Genomic DNA, 27,907 nt, shown 5'->3' with positions numbered 1-27,907 from the left:
TGCAGGGGGTTGGACTAGATGACCCTTGTGGTCCCTTCCAACTCTACAATTCTACGATTCTAGGCTCAGGTGGTGATTATTGAGGGGCTACTCCAAGGCGCCAGCTGGCCTCCCTTCTTATGGTTCTTCAGCTTTAAACTGGACTTGGACTGGATAATCCTTCAAACAGAGGACTCCTTCCAGCAAAATTGAGGCCTCTGTAATATAGGACTCAGGGGCACCCTACTCTGGGTATTGGCAGGCTTTTTTCCAGGGTGGCAGGAGGCAAAGGAAAACACTGAAATGGAGAACAGGCTACATTTTCACACACACACACACACAGAGAGAGAGAGAGAGAGAGAGAGAGAGAACAGCCCCTGTATATTTTGGCTCTTAGCTTAGGTGCTAGGAACCTACTCTTTTTAAAAAAGGGTGCGAAGATTATGTCTAATCTGGAAGGGCAACGTTCCCCCTTTTCTCACTTGTGGACATCCATGCACCCCCTTTAAAATTCCAGTTCACACTTCCAGATGCTGCAGAAACTTCCTGGAGCCCCCCTCCTCCATGCTTGAGGAGGCTAATGTGAGAAACAGCTCATAGAAACAGGAGATCTGGTGCAAGGAAGAGAGGGCAAAAGCCGCAGAGACCTCCCCAATCCCCTCCCCGAACCTGTGCACACCGTACAGAAAAAAATACAGAGAAAAGGGTGGGAAAGCGCATGCAATTTTCCTTTAAACGAAAGCGTTGGGTGTGGGTAAAAATTGGAAGTACTGACCTTAAAGCTCCAGTAGTTTGGTTGCTAACAAACAAACAAAAAAAAGGAAAAGAAAAAAAACAAAAAAAAACAGAACAAAAAAATACCATTAAGATTTCTGTTTTGAGAAAACAGTTGACTTTAAACTGCGTGAGGAGTTGCTGTTTTTAAGTTGGTTTGTTTAAAGTCCCCTCCCAATGGTGTTTTTTTATATAAAGAAAAGAAAAGAAAAAGAAAAAAAACCAAAAAAAGCAATGGATTTGCTAAAATGGATAGGTAAATTAGGTTGGGTGTTCTGGAGGAAGGCTTTCAAACAGGTAGGGATGCAGTGGTACCAAAGTGAGACTTCACTGCAAGTGGATTCCTCCGCCCTTTACACACACACACACACACACACACACACACACACACACACATCAAGGATCTTTTAAAGGAAGGTTGGGGGCAATATTCATACCAATAAAAAAAGTGCTTCATCTTTTTAAAAAAAGAAAGAAAGAAGCAAATATTATGAAAATTAGGAAACATGATACAGAAGCAGTTGCTCGTTCTGCATAATTTGATTCCACTGCCCCAAAAGTTAAGACTCTTCAAAGAAGGTCTGCACCAGGTGCACACAGACTATTCCAATGTTCTGGGCTGTGTCCGTCATGGTCATAAAGTCATCTCCCTGTAGCAAGACAGGGTCAGCCCCTGCCCCGTAAGAACACAGCCTAAACAGATTTAAGAGTGAAATCAACAAAATGTATGCTGAGTACGTGTCACTTTTGGTTCTATACATATGTTCAACCCAGCTAACAGCGTAAGATCCTGTCCCACCACCTAATGCAGGGTTGGGAACCTCAGACCGGGTGGGCAAGACCTCTCTCCCTGGCCCCTGGGACTCTCCCAGGCCACACACCCTCTCCCCAGGCCATGCCTGCTTTGCACTCTCTGGGCTGGCTCAGTTCACACCAACAGCTGTCACACGAGCTCTCACGCAATCAATCAGGGAGGAAGGTATTATAAAGCTACGGCGGCGACAACAAATCCAACCAACATCAAGCACCTTGGGCATCCCATAATTCACTTGGTTAGAGTGTGGTGCTGGTAACGCCAAGGTTGCAGGTTTGACCCCCCTCCTCCATGGGATAGCTGCATATTCCTGTGTGGCTTGACTACATGATCCTCAGCATCCCTCCCAACTCTACAATTCTATAATTACAATGGGAGAAATCCCCCACGTGCTCAGCACACTCCCCACAGAAAACAATGGGGCTTCAAAGTGCTTCGCTTTGCCCGGATGGTGCCCAAGATCACCAAATCTCATGGGTCTGGGTGGGAAAGGAGCTCTCCTGCTGATTGCCAGTGGCATCACAGACACAACAGGCGCCTGTGACATTTGTGCAACCTCATTCAACACAGCAATCATAGCGGACGAACCCTCTGGGTAAAGAACAGCATTTTCCCCAATACAGCACACACACAGAGCACTGTGAAAATGCCACATTGGTCTATGAGAAACACAACCAGAGAGTGGGGGAGAGAAAGATATCAGAATTATGCTCTACAACAGTAGACTGGGGCAACTCTGGAAGCGGAGGTACCTAACGATTTCATTCTCTTTACAAGTCAAACTGTGGGCAAGCATTCTAACATGCCTTGGCTAAAATTTGGTAGGGTCTTCAGAAGCACAATAGAATTGATTTGCGAGCTGGATCATGCCCAAGTGCCACTAACAGCTTGCCCCTAGCTTAGTGCATGAACTGAAGCAAACCTTTTCCTTCCTATCTGGTCGCCAACCATGCAAGTACGTGGCTCTTGCAGAGTTCCATAAGTTCTCTGCCCCAAAGGAGCTTACAGTCCAAAATTTGATAAAAGGGAAAACAAAAAAGGGTGCTGAGGAATGTGAGAATCAAGTGAGCAAACGAGAACATGCTGTTGTCTGCACGGCGCACGTGTGTCTCAGAATGTGCCTCTATAGCTGCAAGGTGAGCTATTTACCATTTGTCCTGATTTGCTTACAGGGAGCAAAGAGAGATTCTACCTTTCCCATCGTTATTAACACAATAAGTCTGGTCTTCTGGGGAAGCGGGCTTCTTGTCCAAGACTTCCCAATCAAGTGTCATTGCTGAATGTGAATTTGTTAGTTATGAGATTGGATCCCACTTGAAAATAGTAATAGCCTGGAAGCCCTAGAACAAAAGTGATGGTTTTGCCTTATTGTGGCTTTGTGCTAGAAGCCAAGAACCAGGGCAGAAATGTCCCCAAGTGCTCTGAGTTTGTAAGACTTGGAAGCTTGCACAGATTTCTGCCTTAGTCCGAGCTTTGCAAATGATGGTTTCTGATTAACTGATTGTCACATATGTAAAAGAGAGAGAGGAAGTGGTGGTGGTGGCAGGAAGGTACCAAGAGCCTCTGGTGGCCTCTCCTGCAAAAACAGGTTGATTCAACAAAGATTCAAAACCTTTCTGGTTGATAAATGACAACTGGCCCAAATAAAGAGTTCATCCCACATGTTGTATGTGGCTCTAGGACCATAACAGCAGACTTTGACGTCTCCTAGAGAATACCAGATTTACTGTGTGATCCTATGGTTATCCACTCAGAAGTAAGTCATCCTAGTATGTATGGGTAAGATTGCAGGGGAATTCTACGGCAGGCAAAGGAAAAGGCCAGCCCTGCACATCACCAAACCCCTCCTAAACTATGGAGTGATCTATTCAGAAGGGAAAAAATCATGTTGTACAACAATGACTGAAGACAGCACCCCTTCAAAGCACAGGTGGATAGCTGCTTGTTTGTATATCCATGAAAAAAGACTCTCCTGCATGTAGAACTGACCAAGGTTCAACAAATCGAGTTACTGGGGCACTAGAAGGGCATATGCTTCTAGGCTATTTTAAGACATGTATTGTCAAATGGCAGTTTGCTTACATCTCTTGTGTTCGTATTCTTTGGCTTATACTATATGGAGCTGTCAATGGAGCGTATTTCCTTGCAGGCAGGTATGTCACTGGGAAAGATAGTGATTTGTTTGCACCCTGGGTATGACAGCACTCTATTTGCACAATATGCACTGAATTACTGAAGGTGGGAGCATTCTTGCATGTGTGGGGGAAATCATGGACTCGCCCACATTGACAACAGCCAAACTAAGGGTAAGTCCATACAGCATTCCTGACTTGAAGCAAAATATGGGCTGAGGAGAGGCAGTTCTGCTTTGGCATTGGTGAGGACTGGGTGACTGAACCCTGGTTTAAGAATATTTGGCTAGGCTTAACATGCTTGTTATTTGCCTCTTGGCGAAAATGTTGATCTCTGCAGTGGAACTCAGTTATCCCCCCACAGCTATCCAGTGCATACCCTTCAGTGCAGCTATTGGCATGGGAAATCAATTGCATTGCAGCAGAAGAGGGTGGTGATGACATCAGCAGAATATTTTTCTTTTTCAAAGGGAAAGCAGGAAGGAGAGGCACAATTAATATCACTCTGTTTGGATGGGAGAATCAAAGGGAGATAAGGGCATGTGAGTGGATTTGAAATGACAGCCTTATTAGCAGCGATAAAAGCAAGGCAAACGGTGTGGAAAGGATGATATGAAGAATGACAAAGGCTGAGGAGTGGATTGCAACATGGAATAAAGTACAGCCACATGATTAAAGAACCACAGGCCAGCTAAGGTTGGCTTTTGGGCAGACTGAGCCAGAGCTATGGCCCAAAATCTGTCTCCGGTGCAACGACTTAAGGTCATGTTTCACTGAAAGCTAAGAGAGAGAGAGAGAGAGAGAGAGAGAGAGAGAGAGAGAGAGAGAGAGAGAGAGCTTTTGAGCGTGTGCTAAATGCCATTCTTAAAAAGTGGGGATCTGCAACAAAATGTTGCTTCCGATCAGGGTTCCAGAACTCCATCCTTCCTCTCCAACTTTCTATTCCAGCCCTAGTCAGTCAGTATTCATGGCCACTGAGAATGCTCAATCCTCATTGGACAAGTTATTTCCCCACCCCATCCCTTCCCTCTTTGGAGGGTTTTTGTTGTTGATGATCTAAATGTTCTTTTCCACCCCTGCAAATTTGGGGGCTGTACCAAGTCTGCTGAAACTTCCCTCTTATGCATGAATGGTTTGGTTCTGGCTATCTTAAGGACCCACACTCAGCTAATAAATTGGCTTAAATTAGTGCATGTAAAATAGAAGCTGTCATGCTGGGAAAGAGGAAAGGCACATTCAGGGTAAGAGCATCTTGTTGTCTCCAATGGTGACCAGCCAGACACTCCACAGAAACCCATTAGTGAGCAAGATGGTGCTGGATATCCCTGTGTTGTTTTGGCCTCGAAGGTTTGGGAAGTAAGTAGACCCCCCACCTCAGAATAAAGGAGAGCCATTCCCTCTGTGGGGGCTCCAGATCACCTGCCAAAACAGCTACTGGCCAAAATTTTGGCTTACCTTTTTGTAAGCACGGGAATGCTGTCCAGAAACCCACTTGCAAAGGCCATGTTAAGGCTCCAGCAGATTTCCTGCACATGTCCTTACACTTTGATCTGACAGTTCTCCGTTTAGAAAACCAGACATGCAAAGCCTGGAGTGGATCAGCTTGGATATTAACCCCCCTGCCCTACACGCTTGCTCTAGAAAGGAGAGTTTGAGGACCCTCGACATTTCAAAAAGGTGTTTTCTTCTTTGCAGAGAGCCTGGAGGTCACTCCCCACTCCTGCCACAGAATCCGACAGCATGCGTGCAGATGGTTTGGAATCCTTGCTTTGCTCATCAGTGCTGCGCTGTAAGTTTCTCGGGTATCCACAATCCGCTCTCAAATTCTGGAGAGGAATCTGCATCTCAGAAAATGGCATCCCAGTTCAGTGGGAACCTGATGTGACAGCAGGTGCAGTTCCCTGATAAGGCAGAGCAGTCAGGTTTCTCGCTCTGTGGCTTCCCACCCTAACAGTTCCCTGCTCCGTTCTCCCTGGTTTCCATTCAGCAACAGAGAGAGCCATGGGAACTGTGACCAGGAAGTGGCAAAGCTGATCAAATTTCAAGCACAGCCATGACAACAAAGACCCAACAGAAAGAGGCTGAATGCAAAATTTCAAGGAGGCCAGCCATTCCTAGCTGTGCCTTTTAAGGGCGCACATTTCAGTGAATTAAATACTGATCACCCATTAAAATGCAGTGCTCCCTACTTGAACTAATAATAATAGGGTTTGTTTGTTTGTTATTAAGTACTTCCCATCCATTATTTCAACAATCCCCATAACAACCCTTTGATATGGGTCAGATAATTATCAGCAGCTGCAGCGTAACCCCATATCAAAATTGGGAGACTGAGAACAGATGCCCATGGCTACTTAGTGAGGTCACAGCTGAGAGGTGAGATCTGAACCATAGACAAGGAAGGAAACAGGGATCGTGTTTAGCTCCCATTAAGAATTGTTTCCACATCCATTCACCCCCAAAACCAGACTCTTAGTCACTATGAGACACCAGTTCTCAAAATCAATTGTATGTAAAAATTGGACACTATCAGCACATCCCAGCTACGGTAATTCCTCACTATTAAAAAGGTAAAGGTACCCCTGCCCGTATGGGCCAGTCGTGTCCGACTCTGGGGTTGTGCACCCATCACACTTAAGAGGCCAGGGCCAGCGCTGTCCGGAGACACTTCCGGGTCACGTGGCCAGCGTGACAAGCTGCATCTGGCAAGCCAGCGCAGCACACGGAAACACCGTTTACCTTCCCGCTAGTAAGCGGTCCCTATTTATCTACTTGCACCAAGGGGTGCTTTTAAACTGCTAGGTTGGCAGGCGCTGGGACCGAGCAACGGGAGCACACCCAACCACGGGGATTCGAACCGCCGACCTGACGATTGGCAAGTCCTAGGCGCTGAGGTTTTACCCACAGCGCCACCCGCGTCCCAATTCCTCTTACAATCAGCTTAAACCCAACTATCATGAATTACACTCAAAACAGAACATTATCCTGTCTGTTATTTTTTTAATTAGTTAGGTGTTGTTGCTTTTAAAATATATATATATCCTGCACTTTAGGAAAAACAAAAATACTCCCAGTGTGGCTTACAAATCACTGCAACCCAGGCAACCCCTGCCTTCAAGCTTACAAGATGTGACACAACTCAAAAGGAAAATGAAGTGGTAGGGAGGAGGAAAGAAGTAAACTCAGGTAAAAGTTCTTAATCCATTGATTCCCAGGTCAGAATTTGGCACATCATAGAATCATAGAATCACCATGTCCCTTTTGCTTTAAAAATCATACTCCCACCCTTGCTTTTATATGTGACTGAGACAGACCCGGGTTTAAACAAAGCAGGTCAGCTGCTGTAATGACTCATATGCAACTCTGAATTCACGGAATGAAAAGAAATATTCCATGGAAGTATTACCATTGTCTGGTCAGCACAGCACAAACAGAGCCTTCTGTGAATGGGTAGCTGGGCTCTGACCATAAAGGCTGCCTTCTGGCCTCTCCCTTGTCACCCCAAGGAAGTCAACTTAGAATTCCAGAAGAGTTTCTTTCCCTCTCATTGGTCACCTCCAGCAGCTCCCTACCACAGCTCATTTGCTTAGATCCTCCTCTTGAGGCAGGGGTAACGAACCGGTGACCCTCCTGCAGATTGTTAAACTACAGAACCTGCTTCCACAAGACGTAGCAATGACGAAACAGCTTGGATGCCTTTGAAAGAGGATTAGACAAATTTGTGGAGGATGAGGCTCTATCAAGAGCTACTAGCCAAGTTGGAGATGTTCTTGGAATACCAGTTGCTGTGAGTCTGCCTTGAATATCCTATCATTCAGCTTCATTAGGTGACCCCTGAGGTGGACTTTGGGCTTTCAAATTTTGGCAGTGCCCTGTGCGATGCCAAACTTTGATGCCCCCTCACCTCTCGCTACATTGTTGTTGCAGGGCCCCCCTATGGCGCCCTCTCGGCTCAGTGCCCAGAGCCGGTGAACCGGTTGCACTCCCCTATGGCGCCCTCTTGGCTCAGTGCCCAGAGCCGGTGAACCGGTTGCACTCCCCTAAATCCGCTTCTGACCCAGGGGTGCCAACTTGAATAAAATTTTGGGGAGGCCCATGTAAGCCCCGCCCCACATAATCAATCACATGACATGGCACCCACCCACCATTTGATTGGCAACGTTGAGGGGGCCTCAAATATTTTTTGGGGGGGCAAAGAGACCTTGGCCCCTAGAAGTTGACTCCTATGCTCTGACCACTGGTTTTAAATATTGTGAGAGAGGGAGAAACCTCAGTCATTCTCCCCTTAGACTAAACACTGTAGCTTTTCTTCATAGGAGAAATGATCCAGGTGGCACTTTGGCTGCACTTTCCTTATGCCCTTTTCAACTCTAAAGGTAAAGGTAAAGGGGCCCCTGACCATTAGGTCCAGTCATGACCGACTCTGGGGTTGCGGCACTCATCTTGCTTTATTGGCCGAGGGAGCTGGCGTACAGCTTCCAGGTCATGTGGCCAGGATGCCTAAGCCGCTTCTGGCAAACCAGAGCAGCGCACGGAAACACCGTTTACCTTCCCGCCGGAGCGGTTCCTATTTATCTACTTGCACTTTGATGTGCTTTCGAACTGCTAGCTTGGCAGGAGCAGGGACCGAGCAACGGGAGCTCACCCCGTCACAGGGATTTGAACCACCGAACTTCTGATCGGCAAGTCCTAGGCTCTGTGGTTTAACCCACAGCGCCACCCGCGTCCCCTTTTCAACTCTACAGTAGCCTTTTTGAGATGCAGCACCTTCTAAACTAAAACTGTATAAGGCATTTCAAGTGTAGCTGCCACACAGGTTTGAAGAGTCAAAATTGATACAGGAAAATGGGAAGCACAACAGTTAACATCCCATTCTCACGCCCAGGACTAGGACCAGCTGAAAACTCTATGTCATTTTATGCTGTATTTGCTCACTTCGCCTGTCCTCTTCAGATTTAAAAGCCAAGACTGTGTTTGTTCTTTTTTGGTTAACAGGATGACATCATGGAGCTATTTAGCCAATCGGGCTTAACTATATACAGACATCACTGAGGGCAAGTGAAGCCTATTCAGAGTGGAAGCAATTCTTCCTGAGTCAGTCACATGGGCAGCCCCAGCCAACAGAAAGTCACCAAAGGAACAGGATGATGTCATGATGCTGCAAAATGATCACGGGGAGGGGGGAGGATGGGAGATCACTCAGAGGTGGGTGCTTTTAACTTTAACACTGCCCAAAATTGTTGATGAGAACAATACTGTTCAAATTGTTCATAAGAATAATACTGAAATCTACCTTACAGGGATCTTTTAAGGATTCACTGAGGTGACATATTCCGTCACTTTGTAAACTAAAGCACTATATAAATGCATTATTACTGCAGCTGTTACTACTACTGTTACTACTACTACTGCTACTACTAGAGGAAACAAAGAAAACAGAAGGATCCAGCCATAAACACATTATCTAGAAAGCCCAAACCCGGGAATTAATTTCATCTCCCAAATATTTGCCTGTTCAGTTCTGGGGAGATGAAGCTTTGATGGAATCAGATGCTATGAAGCAGGTACCGCTCTATTGCATAGCCAGCTTGTGTTTACAGGGTGCCACAAGGGGACAAGGCATCCGCCAACCTGCAGCCATCAACACAGATGTCCCCCTTTTCTCCCCACCCACTTCCCTCCAGCCACACGCAGATCTACATCAATTGTTTTCAGGGAGCTGGGAAGTAGCAGCGCTGGATCATTTGTTGAAGGCGAAAACATCCTTGCGCTGCCTTTTTGTACACAGCAGCCGTGATCAAGTGCACCCGGGGCCACTAAAGAGCCTCTAAGCTGCTTCTCTCCCTCCCTCCCTCCCTCTCTCTTTTGAAGGAGCCCCTTCCAAAGCTTGCTTCCTCATTCCTTTCAGCAAATATTCCCAGCCTCGTCTGGTTTGCTCATCTGCTACCACCTGCCTCTTCCCCACTTCTCATTTCATAGAATCACAGAATCGTAGAATTGGAAGGGACCACGACGGTCATCTAGTCCAACCCGCAGCAATGCAGGAATCTTTCACTCAACATGGGGCTCGAACCCTGGGATTAAGAGTCTCATGCTCTATTAGCTGAGCTGGTACGTATATCCTATTAAAACCTAGTTCCCTTTTTGCAGGACTCCAGCCTTCTCTCCACCTAGAATATACTGCAATCCCTCTGGGGCAGAGAATGAGATCACACAAATTTGATGCTCTACATGGGGGTGCTATATGGGTGTTGTTTATTCGTTTGGCTTTTGCATTATGCACATATGCAATTTATTTATTTTTATTTGTATTTATGTTGCACCTTTCCTCAAGGTGGCATATGTGATTCTCCCCCTCTCCATTTTATCCTCACAACAACCCTGTGATGTAGGTTAGGCTGAGAGGGAGCAAATGGCTCTAGGTCACACCAGGGAGCTTCATGACTGAGTGGGGATTTGAACCCTGGCCTGCCAGCACACTAACCATTACACCACACTGCCTCTCACCATCTCTTATGCACCATACTTGCATCAGTATGCTCTAGGACTCAGGGTGAGTTACAACCTAAATACAACACATATTGAGAGTAATCGATGTCATAATTGATGTCATAATAAAAATCAAATGAAGGTCAACCTCTCACTGAGGAATCAAAGCTTCAATATTACTTATCCAACTTAAAACATTTTCATCCCAGTCTTATCAATAATAAGCCCTCAAGATCACAATCTAAAGGACCTGGCACAAAAGGAAAGAGGATTGGGGAGGAAGAGGAATTAGAAAATCCCCAGACACTACTTCTTAATTACAAGACTTGGCAGAATAGAAACCCTAAAGGACACGAGGAGCCAAACACCGTCACTGTTCTTTCAGTGGAGTGGCTTGTTTAAGCCGGCAGGGGGAGACATATATAATCGAATGCCCGTCCACACATCCACACACACAAATGCTCTTCCTGTAGAAAGCTAGCATGTCAGGGAGATGTGTCCTAGCCTGCTCCCATCCCTGACCGACTGGTTTTCCATCTGCACAAATCTACAGGAACATTAAATCAGATCCGTCTACACATGCAACAGAGTGAAGTAACAGTATCCTGAGATGGTACACTGGACTTAACCACTTCAAGATGGCGGTAGAGGAAGAAGAAGAAGATTTATTCAATTTTGGTGCTATTCTTCCTCTCAAAGGAGTCCAGAGATGCCATTTTTGCATGCCACTTTAAGTAAAACAGAACAAAACCCCAAACCTTCATGCTAGCAACGTCAGGGGGAGATGTTCCTTCCTAGTTCACCCCTTACAGTGCTACATTTCTACTTGCAGGGAGTACTAAAAATTGGAAGAAAGAACAGATAAAAATGGCATTCAAAAGAAGAATCTCCCATGTGCAGTCTGTTGCATGTGAGCCCCAAGACACAGTCTGAAGTGATATTTTTCAATCTCTGTGAGAACTAAGCCTAAGGCAGCCTCCTGACCCTGATTCGCTAGATGACCGCAGCCACCATGCTGCCCAACTGTTTGAGCTGCCCAACTGTTGCACAAATGAAAAATGCGGTGGAAAGAGCATTAAAAACGTTATCACCTTGCAGTAACATTCTAGGTAGATCACAGCATAACGCCCAAGTGCAAAATTGGAAATTGCAAATACTATATTAATGAAGGGTGTGTGAGTCAAAGCTTTTATCGCTGATGCATGTGGTGATGGTGGTAGGCATGGAAATGGGAGAAGCAAAAATAGATTTTCTGAGGTTTTAGGGAGTCATGCAAAAATATTTCCTTTCTCTCAACGATATTTAGGAATGGGTTGCAGAAGATGCCCAAGGCAGGCACATATCACAGCTCTCTGGTCTGACCCATGGGATCCTGTGAAGCAGCCCAGAGAAAGGAATAAGAAGGGAAGTCTTAACCTAAGAAAAGACTTGGCATGGAGGTGCTCACCTTACCACCTTAGAGCACAGTGAAGTTGGTCCCCATCCCTGTGCATTTCAGAGCTCTTTCTCCATTAGCGATTCGCATCAGCACAGCTTCATTAGAGTCAGATTCATTTCTGCTTGTGTCACACTAGAGGAGGAGTGGACAAGGCAGGGATGTCTTTACCCTATGAAAAGGTTTCACACCTTGGCTAGAGACAAAATAGGAATGGCTTAAGGTCTCCAGTCCGTGTGAAGCTAGTTTGAGAAACGAGACATCGATCAAAGTGCAGGGTACATATGCATTTTGGATGACGTCTTGCGAACGCGAATTAAAAACCCAGCACTGCAAATGCAATGAGTGCACAGCAAACCGGAGTGTGAACACAGCCCAAGACTCTGCCCTATTCTCAATGCTATGGCTCCGTCTTGACTGTGTGAAATAAGATGAGGAGTGCTTTTGAGCATGTGCAAGTACATTTCTTCCACTGAAAATGTAGAGAAACCACACATCAGGGGGAAGAGTTTCCTGTTGAGTAGATCCACAAAGGTAGGTCTGATACCTCTAAGAACTTATTTCTTGCTACTTTAGCTTTTCCAGTATGCTGGGAGAAGGGGGCAACACAAGACTCCCATCTTAATTAACACGATGCCCTTTTGTCATTATCCCTAGTATAGTGGTCAGAATGCCAGCCTGAAACTAAGGAGAAGTGGGTTCCAATCCTCCCTCAGCTTTGAAAACCACTGGGTGACCTTGGGCCAGTTACTGAGTCCCATCCTGTCCTGACCTACCTCGCAGGGTTGTTGTGAGAATGAAATGATGTAACACCCATGTGCATCCCCTCTGAGGATGGGGAAGGGGTACAAACAGTGCTTTCCCCCCCTTAAAAATGTTTAGGGGTACTCTCATTTTCCTACTCATATTGAAATACTGCCCCCCAATGAGGCCAAACCTAGATTCAGAAAATGTTTAGGGGTATGTGTACTCCTGCGTCCGTCCCCCCTCCCCCTGAAAAAAGCACTGGGTACAAATGTAACCAAGCAATCATTATCCTTGCCCCAAACAACGCTGCCCTTTTCTCCAAAGCCATAATAATAGATAAGACAGGCTTCAAGGTGCTGCAAGCCTCTGTCAGTTTCCCCTGGGTTGCGGGGGGGGGGGGGGGGAGGGGAGAGGGCCACGCATACGAAACACACCCACCTCACTCACACTAACTGCCCAGCAAAATTCAAGCTGACCCTCGGAGTCTTGTAACTGATGTGGCTTAGCAACAACACAGAATCACACAAGCCTCTTCCCCCTCCCCCCCAAAAAACATACAATTAAAATATGCCCAACAATGCTCAATATGTAATGGTCACATCCAAGCAGCCACTGGGAGAACAAGGTGTGTGTGTGTGTGTGTGTGGCGTGTGCGCACCCTATAAGGTAACCATCTGTCCCTTACATTAGTGTTCCTTATTGCCCCTCATTGCCCCCCCAAGCCATCTGCAGCCCCACAGGACACACGGTGACAGTGACGTCCTTCTAATTTGACTCTGCTTTTCCCTCCCTCCCTTTCAGATTTGGGATGGCGGGGTGTCACTGACCAGTTCTTCTGTTGCACAGTTTGGTGCAGTGATCGAATGACAGGGAAAATTGGGGAGGAGAAGGTGTGGAAAGAACAAACCTCTCTTCTCAGTTTTATTTTTAAAAGGTTCCGACACACACACACCCCTCAAAAGCATCCGCGGAAGTCAGGGGGGTTGGGGAAGGGGGCAGCAGCAGCAGCTCTGTGCACTTTCTCTTCCCTCCATAATTTGAGCACCGGTGGAAAGATGCAAGAGCTGAGCTGCCGATTCCTACCACTGTTCCATTCCTCCCCAAGCACCACTGCCATTTCTTCCCATCGCCTTCCTTCACCTGTCCTCCTCCTCCCTGCTTCGACTTTGCTTCCGCCCGTCTCCTTACCTGCCACAGGTTAGATCCCGCTGGGCCACCTTAAACAGCCTCCTGCTCCTGCCATACCTAGCAGCAGCCCACTGCACACAATGGGAGGCTGCAGTGTCTATAAATTCATCCGTCAGCGGCTCGCTTTTTGCCTTCTTTCCCCGCGCTCCCTTTACCGCTGCTGGTGGAGACGGTTCTCTCTCTCGTTCTTGGGTTATGCAGAGGTGGTGATGGAGAGGGGGGGAGATGCCAGGTTTCTTTTGTGTGGGGAGGGAGGGGGGAATCACCCGTCCTCGGAGGGGAGAGTAATGCAGGTGCAGCTCTCCCCCCCTCCCAGGCTCCATCACACGCCTGCCATCCTAGCCCCCCAAGCCTGACCTTAGCAATGCAACGGGAGCTTCCTCTAGCTTCCCTTAAAAGGACACTGTCGCCGTGGCAACCAGGACTCCACCTGTCTTTTGGAGGCTGTGCATGATGCCCGGCTGGAGCGCTAGGGGGAGGGGGAAGAGGACGAGGGCTCGGTCTGGTCTCAGGTTTTGGGGGCTGGCACCACCAGATTCTGAGCTCTGACCCCTCCTCCTTGCCCCACAGGCCTCCACACGTCCTGATCTGGACTATGCGGGGGTCATATGAGCATTGGAAGCAGGTTTATAGCAAGCTGAGCCCATTTGCCAACCCATCAACTCTTTGATTGGCAGCAGCTCGGGATCTTTTTTAACTAGATTGAATGTAAGGGTGAGGAACCTCTGGCCTTGCAGGTGCTGTCGGACTCCAGATCCCATCCACCCCAGCCACTGTGGTCATGATCTGGGATGATGGGAGTTGCAGTCCAGCAGCGTCTCAAGGGCCACACGGATCCCTGGCATATGCTCTGTCGCTGCGGTCCCTTTGCAAGCAAGACTTCAAAGCTCACACATCTGTCCGCACAAGGAGAGCATCCAGGGATGGCGAGGGATTTCACCCTCGCCTTTGGATGAAGCAGTCTTTAGGACAGGTGGGGGGGGGGATACCGGCCCTCTATATGATGCTGAGCCACAACTCCAATCATCCAGAAGCACAGCCAATGGCCAGGGGTGATGGGAGTTTGCTTGTTTTCTGCATTTACATCCCACCTTTTCCTCCATGGAACTCTAGGTGGCTTACATGACTCTTCCCCCTCTTCATTTAATCCCCAAAACAATCCTTAGACTGAAAGTGGGTGACTGATGCAACGTCACCCAGTGAGCTTTGTGGCTGAGCCGGAATTAGAACCCTGGTCTCCCAGGTCCTAGCTGGATGCTCTAACCACTACACCACACTGGCTCTCAGCAACCTGCAGAGGGCCAAAAGCTTTCCCAGGCTTGCTTTAGGGAGGCAAAAATAAGACAAGGCTTTTCTGCTGGCGACGCTCACTTGTGGCCACATAACTACTAAAAATTAAAGTGGGGGAAGGGACTCCAAGAATGGGTTGTAAGGTTTATTATTATCCAGTGATTTGGAAGGTTTTGTTGTTACTTATTATTTATATAGCACTAACAGGGTAGATGGGGCTCATCAACCTGGGAAGGGAGCCCATCTAGGAGAAGGAAAACTCTGATCCTAAACCTCTGCTGCCTTGTGGGATACCTTCAGCAGAACAAAAGGCTAAGGAGTAAACCCTACACAAATCTGGAGTGGGGTCCCTAAGGTGCTTGGGTGATGCCTTATACGCCTCCTTCTAGCAACTACTGGAGCCAAGCTGGTACCAAATGTATTGCTCTGCTTTCTTTTGGACCACATCAGTAAGGCTGGGGGGGCGGGCTTGTCATCTGGGCAACCTAAAACCTCCATACACACTGCCCAGGCTTGCATACCAGGGAGGTCACTTCAGTGTTGCTAACACAGCAGTTTGACTACACCCCCGGAGGTGCACTCCATTGTCTCTTGAGACAGACAGATGCCAACAACTCTCAGTTTTCATGGTGTTTTAATGAGCAACAATAACAAACAAAACAAACGAAAGGACACAGCCTTGCCCCAAGAAGCTAGATTTGGGGAGTGAGCAGTGGAAGACAGAGCAGCAAGGGATGGATCAGAATAAATGAGCAATGTGCATGAGGGCTTCCTTACCACTGAGGATGAATATTAAAAGGTTAGGTATGCCAGGGGGAGGCAAGATCTAGTGGTAACATCCTGGGTGATTTACAGTAAATCAGCCCAGTTTTCTGAGGATCAGTTGTTTAACAACACAATCTATTAAAGAGACTTCCTAAATTAGGCTGCTGAAATGAACAAAGCTTAGAAGGAAAACTAGGAGTGGATTTTTGTCCAATAAGATTGTCGGCTTCTGGCACTGGAAGGATATTCCTTGGCTAAGCTGGTCCATGCTTCAAGGTTCCCCATTTCTTAATTGTAAACCTTCAGGAGTAAGCATGATGCCGAGAAGAGGAAAATGAAATCAGGTAAGCAGCATTAAGCCATAGTTTGCTTGCTGCAGGTTTAAAAGTTGAAACACAGTTTGCGTTCTAATCTGCAGCTAGTGCAAACCACAGTTTAGCATGAGAAGTGTAATGAGCCACTACGTTCAGTCGTTTACCTTATGCACATCTTGAGAGTCCAGGGATAACACCCACATACAACCTGAACCACCCTAAGGCAAGATTCACTAATAACTAACCAACATCCACAGGGCCCAGGCTTTAGGAGATCAACCTCACAAACAAGATCGCCAGACATAATACTGAAGTGCGGCACCACAAGCCATCTTCAAACTGTGCTACTAACAAAGCAGCTGCATCTTTGGCTTGCATGTGGTCAAAATGACTACTCTGTTTGGAGAAGGGCCAGGCCCCAGTGACAGAACATCTGTTTTGCCTGCAGAAGGTCCCAGATTCAACCCCTGGAATCTCCAGATGAGGCTGGCAAAAATTCCCTTCTGAAACCCTGGAGAGCCATTGCCAGTCAGTGTAGAGTCTGAGCATTGATCTATCTAGCTCAGCATTTTGGTGCATGTAGCTCAGTACTTTCTACGCACTCTTGGCATTGCCAAGCTACATGGGGGTCAATGGTCTGACAATTTAAAACAGCTCAGTGCCAGGAGACTGAGACTCTTTCCACGAGCTATTTTTTCCAGTTGTTGGGGATGGGGATTCTGCAACAAATTATTAAATTGAGTACTAATTGAATCTTAAAATTAAGTAAGCACTTTTAAGCTCAAGGCCAAGGTTCGAGCCTCATGTTGGGCAAAAGATTCCTGCATTGCAAGGGGTTGGACCAGATAATCCTTGTGGTCCCTTCCAACTCTATGATTTTGACCTTAAAGACAGCAGCTGGAGATTAAAACATCTGCTGACAGACTGCACCATATCCAAATGCAGAGGGGGGGGAATGTTTGCAGATCTCTTAAAGACAAGCAAAACAGGAGCCAAATGTATTTCCTTGCATTAGACATTCCAAAGAAACAGGGCCACCACAGACAAGTCTCTGACTTTGGTACTCACTAACCCAGCCTTCCCCAACCTGGTGCCCACCAGATGTTTTGCATTACACCTCCTATCAGCCCCAGTCAGCATGGCCAATGATTGTGATGATGGGAACTGCAGTCCAAAATTTGTGCATCTTATATTTCGGGTAGGTCTCAAACCGTTTAAGGCTTTAAAGGTTATTACCAGCACACACATCTTCCTGTGGTTTGGGGTGAGCTTGAGCACTGACTGGCAAGAGGCCTCCAATTCAGCAAGAGAAAAGATCACACAGAGGTTAGTTTCTACAGGGATTGCCCTTGGTGAATGAGGTGATAGATTAAAAAATGCCTTGCACATTAAAAAAAAAACCTCTGTGAATGTATAGTAATCACAACTGCTGTAAATAATTGGGATATAATATGATATAATGAAAATAATATTTGTGCATGTTTTTTTTGCTAGGGGGGAATCTTAGGGAGCAAGGAGGGCTAGCTGAGAGATCCCTGGGCTCCCACTTAAGAGGAAACTGGGAGCTATTGCTTAAAGTTTGATTAGAGTCGGATCTCCCATTTATGTTTTTCTTCTTCTTAAATCATATTTATTCTTGGCAGCTGTAAAAGATGCAGCTGTCAAAAGCTCATTGGCCTTTTCAAGTATCCCACACACACCACAGCAGCTGCAAATCCCTCCAACTTTTTGTGCATTTTCATGTGGTTTTTACAGAAGGTTTTTTTTATTTAAAAAATGTTGGTTGGGTTTTTGTTTTGTTTTTTGCTGCAGTGCAGTGCCGAAATAAACAAATAATTCCCCCATCCAACGCTCCTTACCCCCTTCTGCCACTCACAACCTCCAGGGGTGTTGGGACAGGGAGCAATTTGGGTCTTCATGCTGTCACATCTTCTCTTTAGAGGTTAAGGTCAGGCGAGGCTTTGCAATCTCCCATTTCCCAGCGTTTATAATTGTATGTATGTGGTTGTGTGTGTGTGTGTGTTTTACAGTGCATCCCAGACTGGCACATGCCACCCAGGTCTCAGCTGACACAAGAACATTTTCAAAGCAATTTAGCTGCTCGGAAGGCAACAAGGACAGTGGAGGGGAACAGGAGGCCAACCATTAGAAAAAAAATTACTGTATTTTTCTCCCTTTTTCAGCTGCTGTTTCAAACTCATCGAGGAACAGTTTTGATTGCACCAAGGACATTTGAAGGATGGCTAGTCCTTTTGCACTGTCAGAGGACTGCTCTTCTCTTTTTGAGGAAATTAGGAAAAGTTTGTAGTGTTGGTCGCTTTTTAATCTTCTTTGGCCTTGCTATGGACTTCGGTTGGTCGCCTTGGTTGTTTGAGGGGCCTGGTAGGATTTTTTCCACTGGGTAAATTGGCACTGGCCACTTGGTTTTCGCCTACCTCATAGCAATCGTCACAACTTTGTTAGGGTTGCGGTTAGGCATTGTTTGACCTTGTGGTGGGGAGGGGAGGTGTGGCCATCGCCTGCCCCTCCATGCTTAAGGGTATTCCGTTAAAGGAATCTGGGGGTGTTGATCTGGTCCGGAGCCCGGTCGGGGGCTAGGGCCTTGACACAACCCTGACGGGAACACCAGAGGGATCTTGAGTTGGTTTGCATCAACAGGGCTCCCCCTACCAGTGGTTTACTCTTACCAGACTTCCTGTGCAGCGGACAGGAGTCAGATATAGTCGGCTCCAATCAATGCCTAAGCCAATACCGCTCACATTCTGTAATTCAATAAAGTTGTGGCCAAATTTGCCCAATAACATAAACCTAATATCTGTGTCCTTGTGTGAGTTATTTTCCAATGAGGGGGTGGCTGCAGGGTTTCGACATGCAATAAGGCTGCCGGTGGCTACTAGTCCCAATAGCGATGTTCTACCTTGGAGGCAATATGCCTTGGAGCACCAGTGGTTGGGAACCACAGGACGGGTCTCACAGACTGGTTTGATGCAGAGGAATGTTGGGAGGAAGCAGCTGGGAGCTTTCCTTTGTGTTTATCACCTGGTAGGTTCTGACTTATTGTACTGAGCAGCACTGCTGGGTGGAAGGCAGCAACTTAGAGAACAGATATACGGAAATTCACGCCTGGAGAATTCTGACTTTTGCTTAAACAACCTCTCTCCACCCGCAAGTTTCTAGCCGGGATGGTGGCAGAGGGAAACTTAGGAACACCAGGTTGCTCTATGCCAGTTATAGGGAAAACTGCGGCCCTACAGATGACTCCCAACTCCCATCAACTCCAGCCAGCACGTTCAATGGCCAGGGATGATGGGAGTTGTAGTCCAGTAGGTTCCCACTCCATGCAGAACTCCTGATTCTTCTGCCTGATGAAGAATTTGATGAAACGCAAAAGGCTGCTGCCTACACTTTCATTCTAAATTTGTTCAGTAAAAGATATCCTTTTATAAGCGGTGGTGATCTTCAGCTACCACTTGGGCCTTTCACTGAGCACTGGGAGAGCAATGATAGATGAACAACCAGACCTCCAAAGGGTGAGCAAAAACCAATTGGATTCCTTCGTCAATGTCAGCTTCCCATTTCCATTCAACTGGAATACCAAAGAAAAAAGAAAAAAAAAAGACACTGTGCCACGAGTGCTAAACAAGATGATATGCATTTGCCATTCGTCAACCCTTCTTCATGCATTCCAAGGCATCCCTGTACAACCTGTCAGGACACAGGATTTGGGTACCATCCTATCTCCCCAACCCACAGGCAGAGACAGGAGGTGTTTTATTTTTTTAACTGCTGAACATTCCCATTTCAAATTATCTCCCTCCCATCTGGATCTTAAATTAGCTGAGCCTTTCCTTTCCTATTCTCATTGTTGTTGATCTGCCTGATGGATGTCTATGCTATTATACATATGCCTTCCCCTTGCTTTCACCCTCCCCATCAGTTACATAGACGCACGATTAAAATTAACTCCGCACTCGCTTTCTGATTGCGCCGCATATTATAACAACGGCAGCAGCATTGAGCAAAGCTATGACATTTGCAAAGCGTTTCTATTCATGTCAGGGGGGCTTTTTTGCGCACACACACCCCAGAGACCACCTCTGAAACAAGAAGCCAAATTTCCCAGCAGCCTCCTCCTCCAAATAATGAGGCATTAAACATATTTAAAAATCTTACACAAGCCTCAAACATTGGGAAAAGGTTTCGACTGCCTTTCTGACTCATTCTCCAATGTCATTTAAAGGTTGTTGTTCATTCAGCTTCCACTCTATATGTATACGATGGCTAACATTTTAGGGCAGGAGTAGTCAATGTGGTGCCCTTCTAATTTTTTTTTGTATTACAACTCCCATCAGCCCCAGCCAGCATGGCAATGGTTGGGGACTATGGGAGTTGGAGCCCAACAAAAACTGAATGGCGTCACATTGGCTATTCCTGTTTTAAAGCCATGACTGTGATGCACCAAGCCAAATGTGGTCCACATGCTCACTCTGTATTATGGTCCACTAAGGCAGGCACAGGCAAACTCGGCCCTCCAGATGTTTTGGGACTACAACTCCCATCATCCCTAGCTAACAGGACCAGTGGTCAGGGATGATGGGAGTTGTAGTCCCAAAACATCTGGAGGGCCGAGTTTGCCTATGCCTGCACTAAGGGCTTGAGAATCTTGGCTATTTTTGCTTTCCCCAGCAGCTAGCAAAAACAGGAAGTCTTCCTAGAGTCCTTGATGGGGTAACCATACGAAGACTGTTGGGCTGCAGCCAGCTTTGATGTGTCAAAAGTTGTGCTGGCCCATTTTAGGGCATTCAGTGGTATTCTTAATTAAAACTGTGTACTGGTCTTTATCCGAAGATCCCAGGGTGGTTCACAACAGAAAAAAAAATACAAAATGAGAATCCAAAATACAGCGGTACCTTGGGTTACATACGCTTCAGGTTACATATGCTTCAGGTTACAGACTCCGCTGACCCAGAAATAGCGCTTCAGGTTAAAAACTTTGCTTCAAGATGAGAACAGAAATCATGCTCTGGTGGCGCGGCAGCAGCGGGAGGCCCTATTAGCTAAAGTGGTGCTTCAGGTTAAGAACAGTTTCAGGTTAAGTACGGACCTCCGGAACGAATTAAGTACTTAACCCAAGGTACCACTGTACATTAATAAAATGCAGGTTTGATCCCCGTATGGGGTAGCTGCATATTCCTTCATTGCAGGGGGTTGGACAAGATGATCTTCAGGGATCCTTCCAACTCTACAAGCCTGTGATTCTATGAAAAGCAAAAGCAAACCAATAGCCCCTCCTCCCACAAACACATTTAAAAAGCCATAGGATGTTAATCAGCTGAATGCCTGGTTGAAGAGAGACATTTTCGCCTAGCACCTAAAAGTATGTAATGAAGGCGCCAGGCGAGTCTCCCTGGGAAGAGCATTCCACAAATGGGGGCCACCACAGAAAGGGCCTGTTCTCATGTTGCCACCCTCTGGACCTTTTGTGGAGAAGGCACACAAAGAAGGGCCTTGGATGATTATCGTGCGGTCTGGGTCAGTTCATATGGGGAGAGGCAGTCCTTGAGGCACTGGCTGAATAATTGGTAAGGGACAAGTAATTAGGACTAGAAGTTTTATTCAGCTAATTGGCTCACTCAAGTCCACTAAACCAGCATCCCCCAAGCTCCAGATGTTGCTGGACTTCCATCATCCTTGGCCATGCTGGCTGGGGTTGATGGGAATTGGAGTCTGGCAACCTGTCTAGAATAATACCAGGTTGGGAAAGACTAACGAAAACTTGAAACTTTGGGCTGAGAGATAAGAGGAAGTTTCAAGGGCATGTCTTTGCTCAAGCTATTGTCCTTCTTTGCCAAAACCAATCCCAACAGTCCCCACCCGAAAAATGAATCTTGTTTCCCACCCACTTCTAATAATCAGTAGGTGAGCAGCATCCCCCCTCCTCCCCACAAGCAGTATGTAATCACACTTCAGTTAGATTAGTTTCTTTATGTAAAGAACAGGCCAATCAGCAGCTAAGAGAGAGGATAATAACAGAATCGTAGAGCTAGAAGAGACCCCAAGAGTCATCCAGTTCAAGCTGCTGCAATGCAGGAATCTCAGTTAAAGCATCCATGACAGATGGCCATCCAACCTCCAAGGAAGGAGAGTCCACCACTTTCAGAGGAGAGTGAAAGGTGATATAATAGCTATCTTCAAATATCTGAAGGGCTGCCACATGGAAGATGGAGCAAGCTTGCTTTCTCCTGCTCCAGGGACTAGGAACCAAACCAAATAATAGGAAGAACATTTCGACAGTAAGGGCTGTTTGACAGTGGAACGGACTCCCTTGGAAGCTGGAGGTTTTTAAACAGAGGTTGGGTGGCCATCTGCCAGGGATGCTTTAGTTGTGATTCTTGCTTTGCAGGGGGTTGGACTAGATGACCCTTGGGGTCCCTTCCAACCCCACATTTCTATGATTCCCCACCCTTCAGACCTGTGGTCTGATCCTGCAGGGCTCTTGCTGTTTGAGGAAATAGCCTCCATCTTGTACAATCCTTGGCACATTCCTGTTTGCACTCCTGCCAAACAACATCTGCGGGGTCTTTTCGGCTGTGGCTGTACGGTTGTGGAACCCACTTCCAAGTCTCAACACCATTTGCCTTCTGGAGACAAGTAGTCAAAATACTCTATTTAGACATGTCTTCCACATGACAAATTGGAAAATTATTTATCAACTGTATTGGATTTAAAACAAGGATGGCTTTCAATTGCACTGATGTGTTCTATGCACATTTTAAAAAATAAGTATATTGGAAGCAACCTTGATATTAACTCAAAGGAAGATGGGATAAATATCTATGAAAGGATGGATAGACCTTTGTCTCTAAGTGTGATAACAACAGATAACAACAAAACCAGTTTACCACTGTGCCTAGCTAGGTAGGGAACGACAGCCAACCATAGTTCCCTGAGACACTCATCTCTTTGCCCACATTTCATGGTCAGGTACGCTCTAACCGTATATATATATATATATATATATATATGCTTTCGTAGATTTTCACGGGTACAGGAATGCAGGTTTTGGTGTCCTCGGGTGTCTTCCCGTGTAAAAGTTGGGGTGTCTAGGCGACGTTTCGACGAGGTCTCACTCGTCATCTTCAGGCTGGTGCTTTCGGCTTCTTGTTACTGGAACAGAGCAGGATCTCAGTGTTTGAGTTCCTATAAATACTGTTGAGGGGGTGTGGTGTATAGCCTCCAATGTTCTGGGCAGAGAGGAAGTTCCCAGGCTAGTGTGCCTTTTCTTCTTTTGTTCCTTAATTACTTGAGGGATATCTTGAGTGATTTCTTGAGTGATATCCTGAGTACCACTTAGGTGGGTCATTAGGTGTGGATTAGTTGCTAAAGTCTTTGTGTCTTGACCTCTTGAACTTTGTGAAGAGTTTTTCTGAGAAGATGGCTGTACTGCACTTAGTTGTGCTCTGGCTTGGCTTCGTGTATAGGGGCGAGCTGTGGTTTTGTGGCCTGTGTCAGCCAGATCTGTGTAGGGATTGCAGGGGGGTGCAGCATCCGGAGGTGCCACCATGGTTTGGCTACTGGATGGTGTCTGTAATTTATCTGTGGAGAGGGTCTGGGTTTGGGTCTGGTGTGGTTGATTGGTGATGGCGTTCTGTGTGCCTCTGGATCTGGTGTCAGTTTTTGTGGGGAGGGCTAATTTCCAGATGTCTGGCAAGCGGGATGTGTCGTCACGCTTGTTCATGTTGTGAGGGTGTTTCTCTATCTCGATGGCTTCCATGATTATTCTCTTGTGGTGATGTTCCATGTTAAAGAGCAATTTGGAATCTGCAAAATTAATTTCGTGTCCTGTTTCTTTCATGTGTTGGAAAAGAGAGGAAGTTTTTTCTTCTTTTTTGACGGCATTCTTGTGTTCTGCGATACGTGCATTTATTCGTCTGTTTGTTTGTCCAATGTACGTGGCTGGGCAGACTTTGCAGGGTATTTCATAGACCCCTTGGTTTTCCAACTGGATTTTATCCTTGGGGTTTCTGAGGATATTGGCTATTTTTTGGTTGGTGCAAAAGGCTGTTTTGATATTGTGTTTATGGAGGATTTTGCTAATTTTATCTGTAGTGCCCTTGATATAAGGAAGGAGGGCCATGCCATTGTTTTCTTCTGTGTCTTGGTTTTTGGGGGGTGTTTCTTTTTGGATTAGCTTCGTAACCCTGTTTTGCTGGTATCCATTGGCAATTAACACATTTGAGAGATTCTGTAACTCAGTTGTCAAGTGGTCTTTGTCAGCCAGGCGTTTGGTTCTGGAGATGAGAGTCTTGGCTACGGAGTTTATTTGTGCAGGGTGGTGGTGTGATTGTGCATGTAAGTAGCGGTTGGTGTGTGTTTTTTTCCGGTAGATAGTGTGTCCTAGGGAGCCATCAGGTTTTTTGTAGATTAGGACGTCAAGGAAGGGAAGTTGGTTGTTGGCTTCTATTTCCATAGTGAATTGTATTTTGGGGTGTAGGCTGTTGAGATGTGTGAGGAAGCTATCCAGTTTTTCCTTCCCGTGTGGCCAAATTACAAAGGTGTCGTCAACATATCTGAGCCAAAGTTTGGGTTTGTGTTCTGACTTGTCTAAAGCATTGGTTTCAAAGTGTTCCATGTACAGGTTTGCGATGACCGGTGAGAGGGGTGATCCCATAGGTGCTCCTTCTATCTGTTTGTATCTTTGTCCATTGTGGATGAAGTACGTGTTGGTTAGGCAGTGGTTGGTCAGGTCCAAGATGTATTCGGGGGGATTGTATTTGTTTTGAATGGCTGTCAAGGCTTCATTAATGGGCACTTGTGTGAAGAGAGATACAACATCGAAGCTCACAAGTAGGTCATTAGGATGTAGGTTTTGCTTCTTTATTGTTTCTATGAACTGGAAGGAGTTTGGAACGTGTGAAGAGATGGATTCTGCATAGGGCTGAAGTTGCTTGGCGAGAAATTTAGCGAGATTTTGTAGAGGTGAGCCTATGGAGCTGACTATTGGTCTGAGTGGTGTTCCTTCTTTGTGTATCTTGGGGAGGCCGTAGAGTTTGGGGCATCTGGATGATTTTTCTCTGGGGATGATTCTTAGCTGGATTTCTTCACTGATAGGAGAGGCTTTTATTTTGGATTTGGTGGTTTTTTCCAGATAGGTGGTGGGATCTGTTTTTATAGGTTGGTAGGTAGGATCTTGGAGTAGATTTGATAGTTTTGCTTGGTAGTCCGATGTGTTCATCACAACAGTGGCATTACCTTTGTCTGCTGGGAGAATGATTATGTTGTTGTCTTTCCTCAGGTTGGTGAGTGCTTTCTGTTCTTCTTTGTGTAAATTGCTTCTGGGTGGTTTGCTGGAGCAGAGGATGTTGGTGACTTCAAGTCTGATTTTATTGGCTTCATCTGGGTTGATTTTGGTTAGGCTAGCTTCGACTCCGCATATGATGTTTTCCGTGGGGATGCGTCTCGGGGCGACTGCAAAGTTGAAACCTTTGGAGAGTACTTTGGTTTCAGTTGTGGTGAGGATCCTGTCTGATATGTTATGTACTGTTTGTTTCATGGGTTGTTGTGGAGGGTGGCTGGGCTTCTGGCGTTTCTCTAGTTTGTGGAGTTTGTTGGTGTGTGTGTCTGTCTTATGTGAGGTCTCCTGGTCTATGATTGTAATAAACTGATTGATTGATATATACCTGTTTTGTAAAGCAGCTCAAAGATGTTGGAAAAAGGGAACCTTTTGTAGAGGTTTGCCATTTGGAAATTTACTTTAAAGGAACTGACAGCTTGGTCAGCTGACACACTCTTGTCACAAAGATTTGCGTTACACTTTAATGTTCTGATTCTTAAAAATAGCTGTACCTGTTGTTTCTGAAGGCAGGAAAGACTAGGTCCCTCTCCTCACCCATGATCAAGCGCCTCCTACTCTAACTTGGATTGTGTCCCAGATGACTAAATCAGGGTAATCTTGGGACATGTTTCTGAGGCAGAGGAAGAGAAGTGGCAACTGCTCTGCTTGGATTTCACGGCCTTTTCCCTCAGTGGTCACCTCTGCTCCTGCAAACCAAACTCTGCCCTACAAGGACCTTCCCACCTGTTGCAGCAAGGTGTCACCACATGGAGTTGTACTCAACTAAGTTCTACTCAAGAGTAGACCGTCAAAATTAATGAACCTAAATTAAACTCAGTAAGACTAGCATTGGATAGAATCCTTGGTCAGGACACTCAAGATGGAGAACAAGGTAGAGATTAGACAAGGAGGTAAACAAAAGAAGGAACCCCTTTAGTCATGAGGAATGTGGAGCATCTAATTCTTCAGGGGGACTATGCAATATATTACTGCGTTACTCCTACTAAAAATGGACACATATCTATTGCAGCAGCAGCAGTCGTGCTTCTGGAGGTTTTTCAAGAGTGCAGCTCCAAGAGCTGAAAAGCTCTGCAAATTTTAATTTAGCCAGAGGTTGTGACGTACGAGCAAAAATGAACAGGCCTAGTGTACCATGGGCGGCTTCTGAGTATCTGTAAAGCTAGCCTCTGCAAACAGCCCCATATGCCATGGTGAAGATGGTGATTGGCAGACTGGGTACACAAATTGCTAAGGTAGCATTGCTGGAGGTCAGATGGGACCTCCTGCCATACCTTCATATTGGTCATGTTGGTTACAGATGGCGTCCAACAATATCTTGAGGACCACAGGCTCCCCACTCATGGCGAAAGCATTTCTGCACCTGAAATAAGAACTCAAAAAGGCACCCCTTCCTTCCATTTGTCTTAAACGACCCAGAGAGAGGGACAGGGGGCTCTGTGGCTCAGCCAGTGTGGTGTAGTGTGGTGTAGTGGTTAAGAGCAGTAGACTCGTAATCTGGTGAACCGGGTTCACGTCTCCGCTCCTCCACATGCAGCTGCTGAGTGACCTTGGGCTAGACACACTTCTCTGAAGTCTCTCAGCCCCACTCACCTCACAGAGTGTTTGTTGTGGGGGAGGAAGGGAAAGGAGAATGCTAGCCGCTTTGAGACTCCTTCGGGTAGTGATAAAGCGGGATATCAAATCCAAACTCTTCTTCTTCTTCAACACTCAGCCAAACACAGATAAGGGCAAACAAGCAAAAGTGCATGTTCCTGGAGTGAAGACCACAGCTGTTGTGCTCCTGCCCTGGTCCTGCTGCCCAGAGCTAAGCCATAGTTTGGCTTTGTGTTATATCTGATCCTGGGTTTATGTTTTGTTCTTGGTTTGGTCTCATGGTTTGTCTGGAGGAGATGGTTACAATCTCCACTTTGGGAACCTGCCCATTAGCTCCTTTGTGCTAAGCCAGTTTGGCTTTGTGTTACATGCAAACCAAGCCCATGTCCACTACACACAGTGACTGCTTCATGTCAATTCAGGCCAGCCGAGATCACATGCATCTGCCAGACAGTTTTTCTGGAATATCAGCTACATTAAAAATGACTCTTACATACCACAACATCCATATTTTATAAATTGCTCCACCCAACAACATCACTGCAAAAGCCTGATTCTTCTCAGTTAATATTTGGGAGCCTCAGACCCGGCAGTAGAGCCAATATGGGTTCTCTTCCTGCTCAGCCATTGCCTGGCTGGGAGCGCAAGGCTGGAAGGGAATGTGAGTTGTTGAACTGAATTCATGTCATCCTGAGCTTTTCACTATCATGATGGAAGTACAGAAGGAGATACAGAGTAAGGCAAGGGTCAGCAACCTTTTTCAACCGTGGGCCGGTCCACTGTCCCTCAGACCTTGTGGGGGGCTGGACTATATATGGGGGGGGGGTGAACGAATTCCTATGCCCCACAAATAACCCAGAGATGCATTTTAAATAAAAGTACACATTCTCCTCATGTAAAAACACACTGATTTCCAGACCATCCGCTGGCCAGATTAAGAAGGCGATTGGGCCGGATCCGGCCCCCATGCACTATTCTCTCCTTTTCTGAGTCCCTCTCTCCTCAACACTCCTTCCTCTCCACCTAGCCGCT

At 46.4% G+C, this 27,907-nt stretch overlaps 1 protein-coding gene and 1 long non-coding RNA gene across 12 annotated transcripts in view; one reads left to right on the top strand and one right to left on the bottom strand.

Annotated features, from left to right (window-relative positions):
* Window positions 1–27,907, bottom strand: part of SRCIN1 (SRC kinase signaling inhibitor 1) — a 318,961-nt gene that overhangs the window by 102,390 nt on the left and 188,664 nt on the right. For 9 of the 11 annotated variants that reach the window (XM_081885564.1, XM_081885563.1, XM_081885565.1 and 6 more), the window contains one exon: window positions 755–778. In XM_081885564.1, the coding sequence (XP_081741690.1) occupies window positions 755–778 (24 nt within the window). Of the gene's footprint in view, window positions 1–754; window positions 779–5,154; window positions 5,400–27,907 lie in introns of those variants that run through there. The other 2 variants (XM_081885570.1, XM_081885558.1) reach the window with 1 other exon arrangement.
* Window positions 3,885–5,492, top strand: LOC309355157. The gene is made up of 2 exons (XR_014162443.1): window positions 3,885–4,940; window positions 5,395–5,492. It is a non-coding gene; the product is annotated as an uncharacterized lncRNA (long non-coding RNA).

This window comes from Podarcis melisellensis (genome assembly GCF_964234715.1).
Source record: "Podarcis melisellensis genome assembly, chromosome: 13".
In the NCBI taxonomy this organism is placed as follows: Eukaryota; Metazoa; Chordata; class Lepidosauria; order Squamata; family Lacertidae; genus Podarcis; species Podarcis melisellensis.
This window is presented reverse-complemented; position numbering and strand designations above follow the sequence as displayed.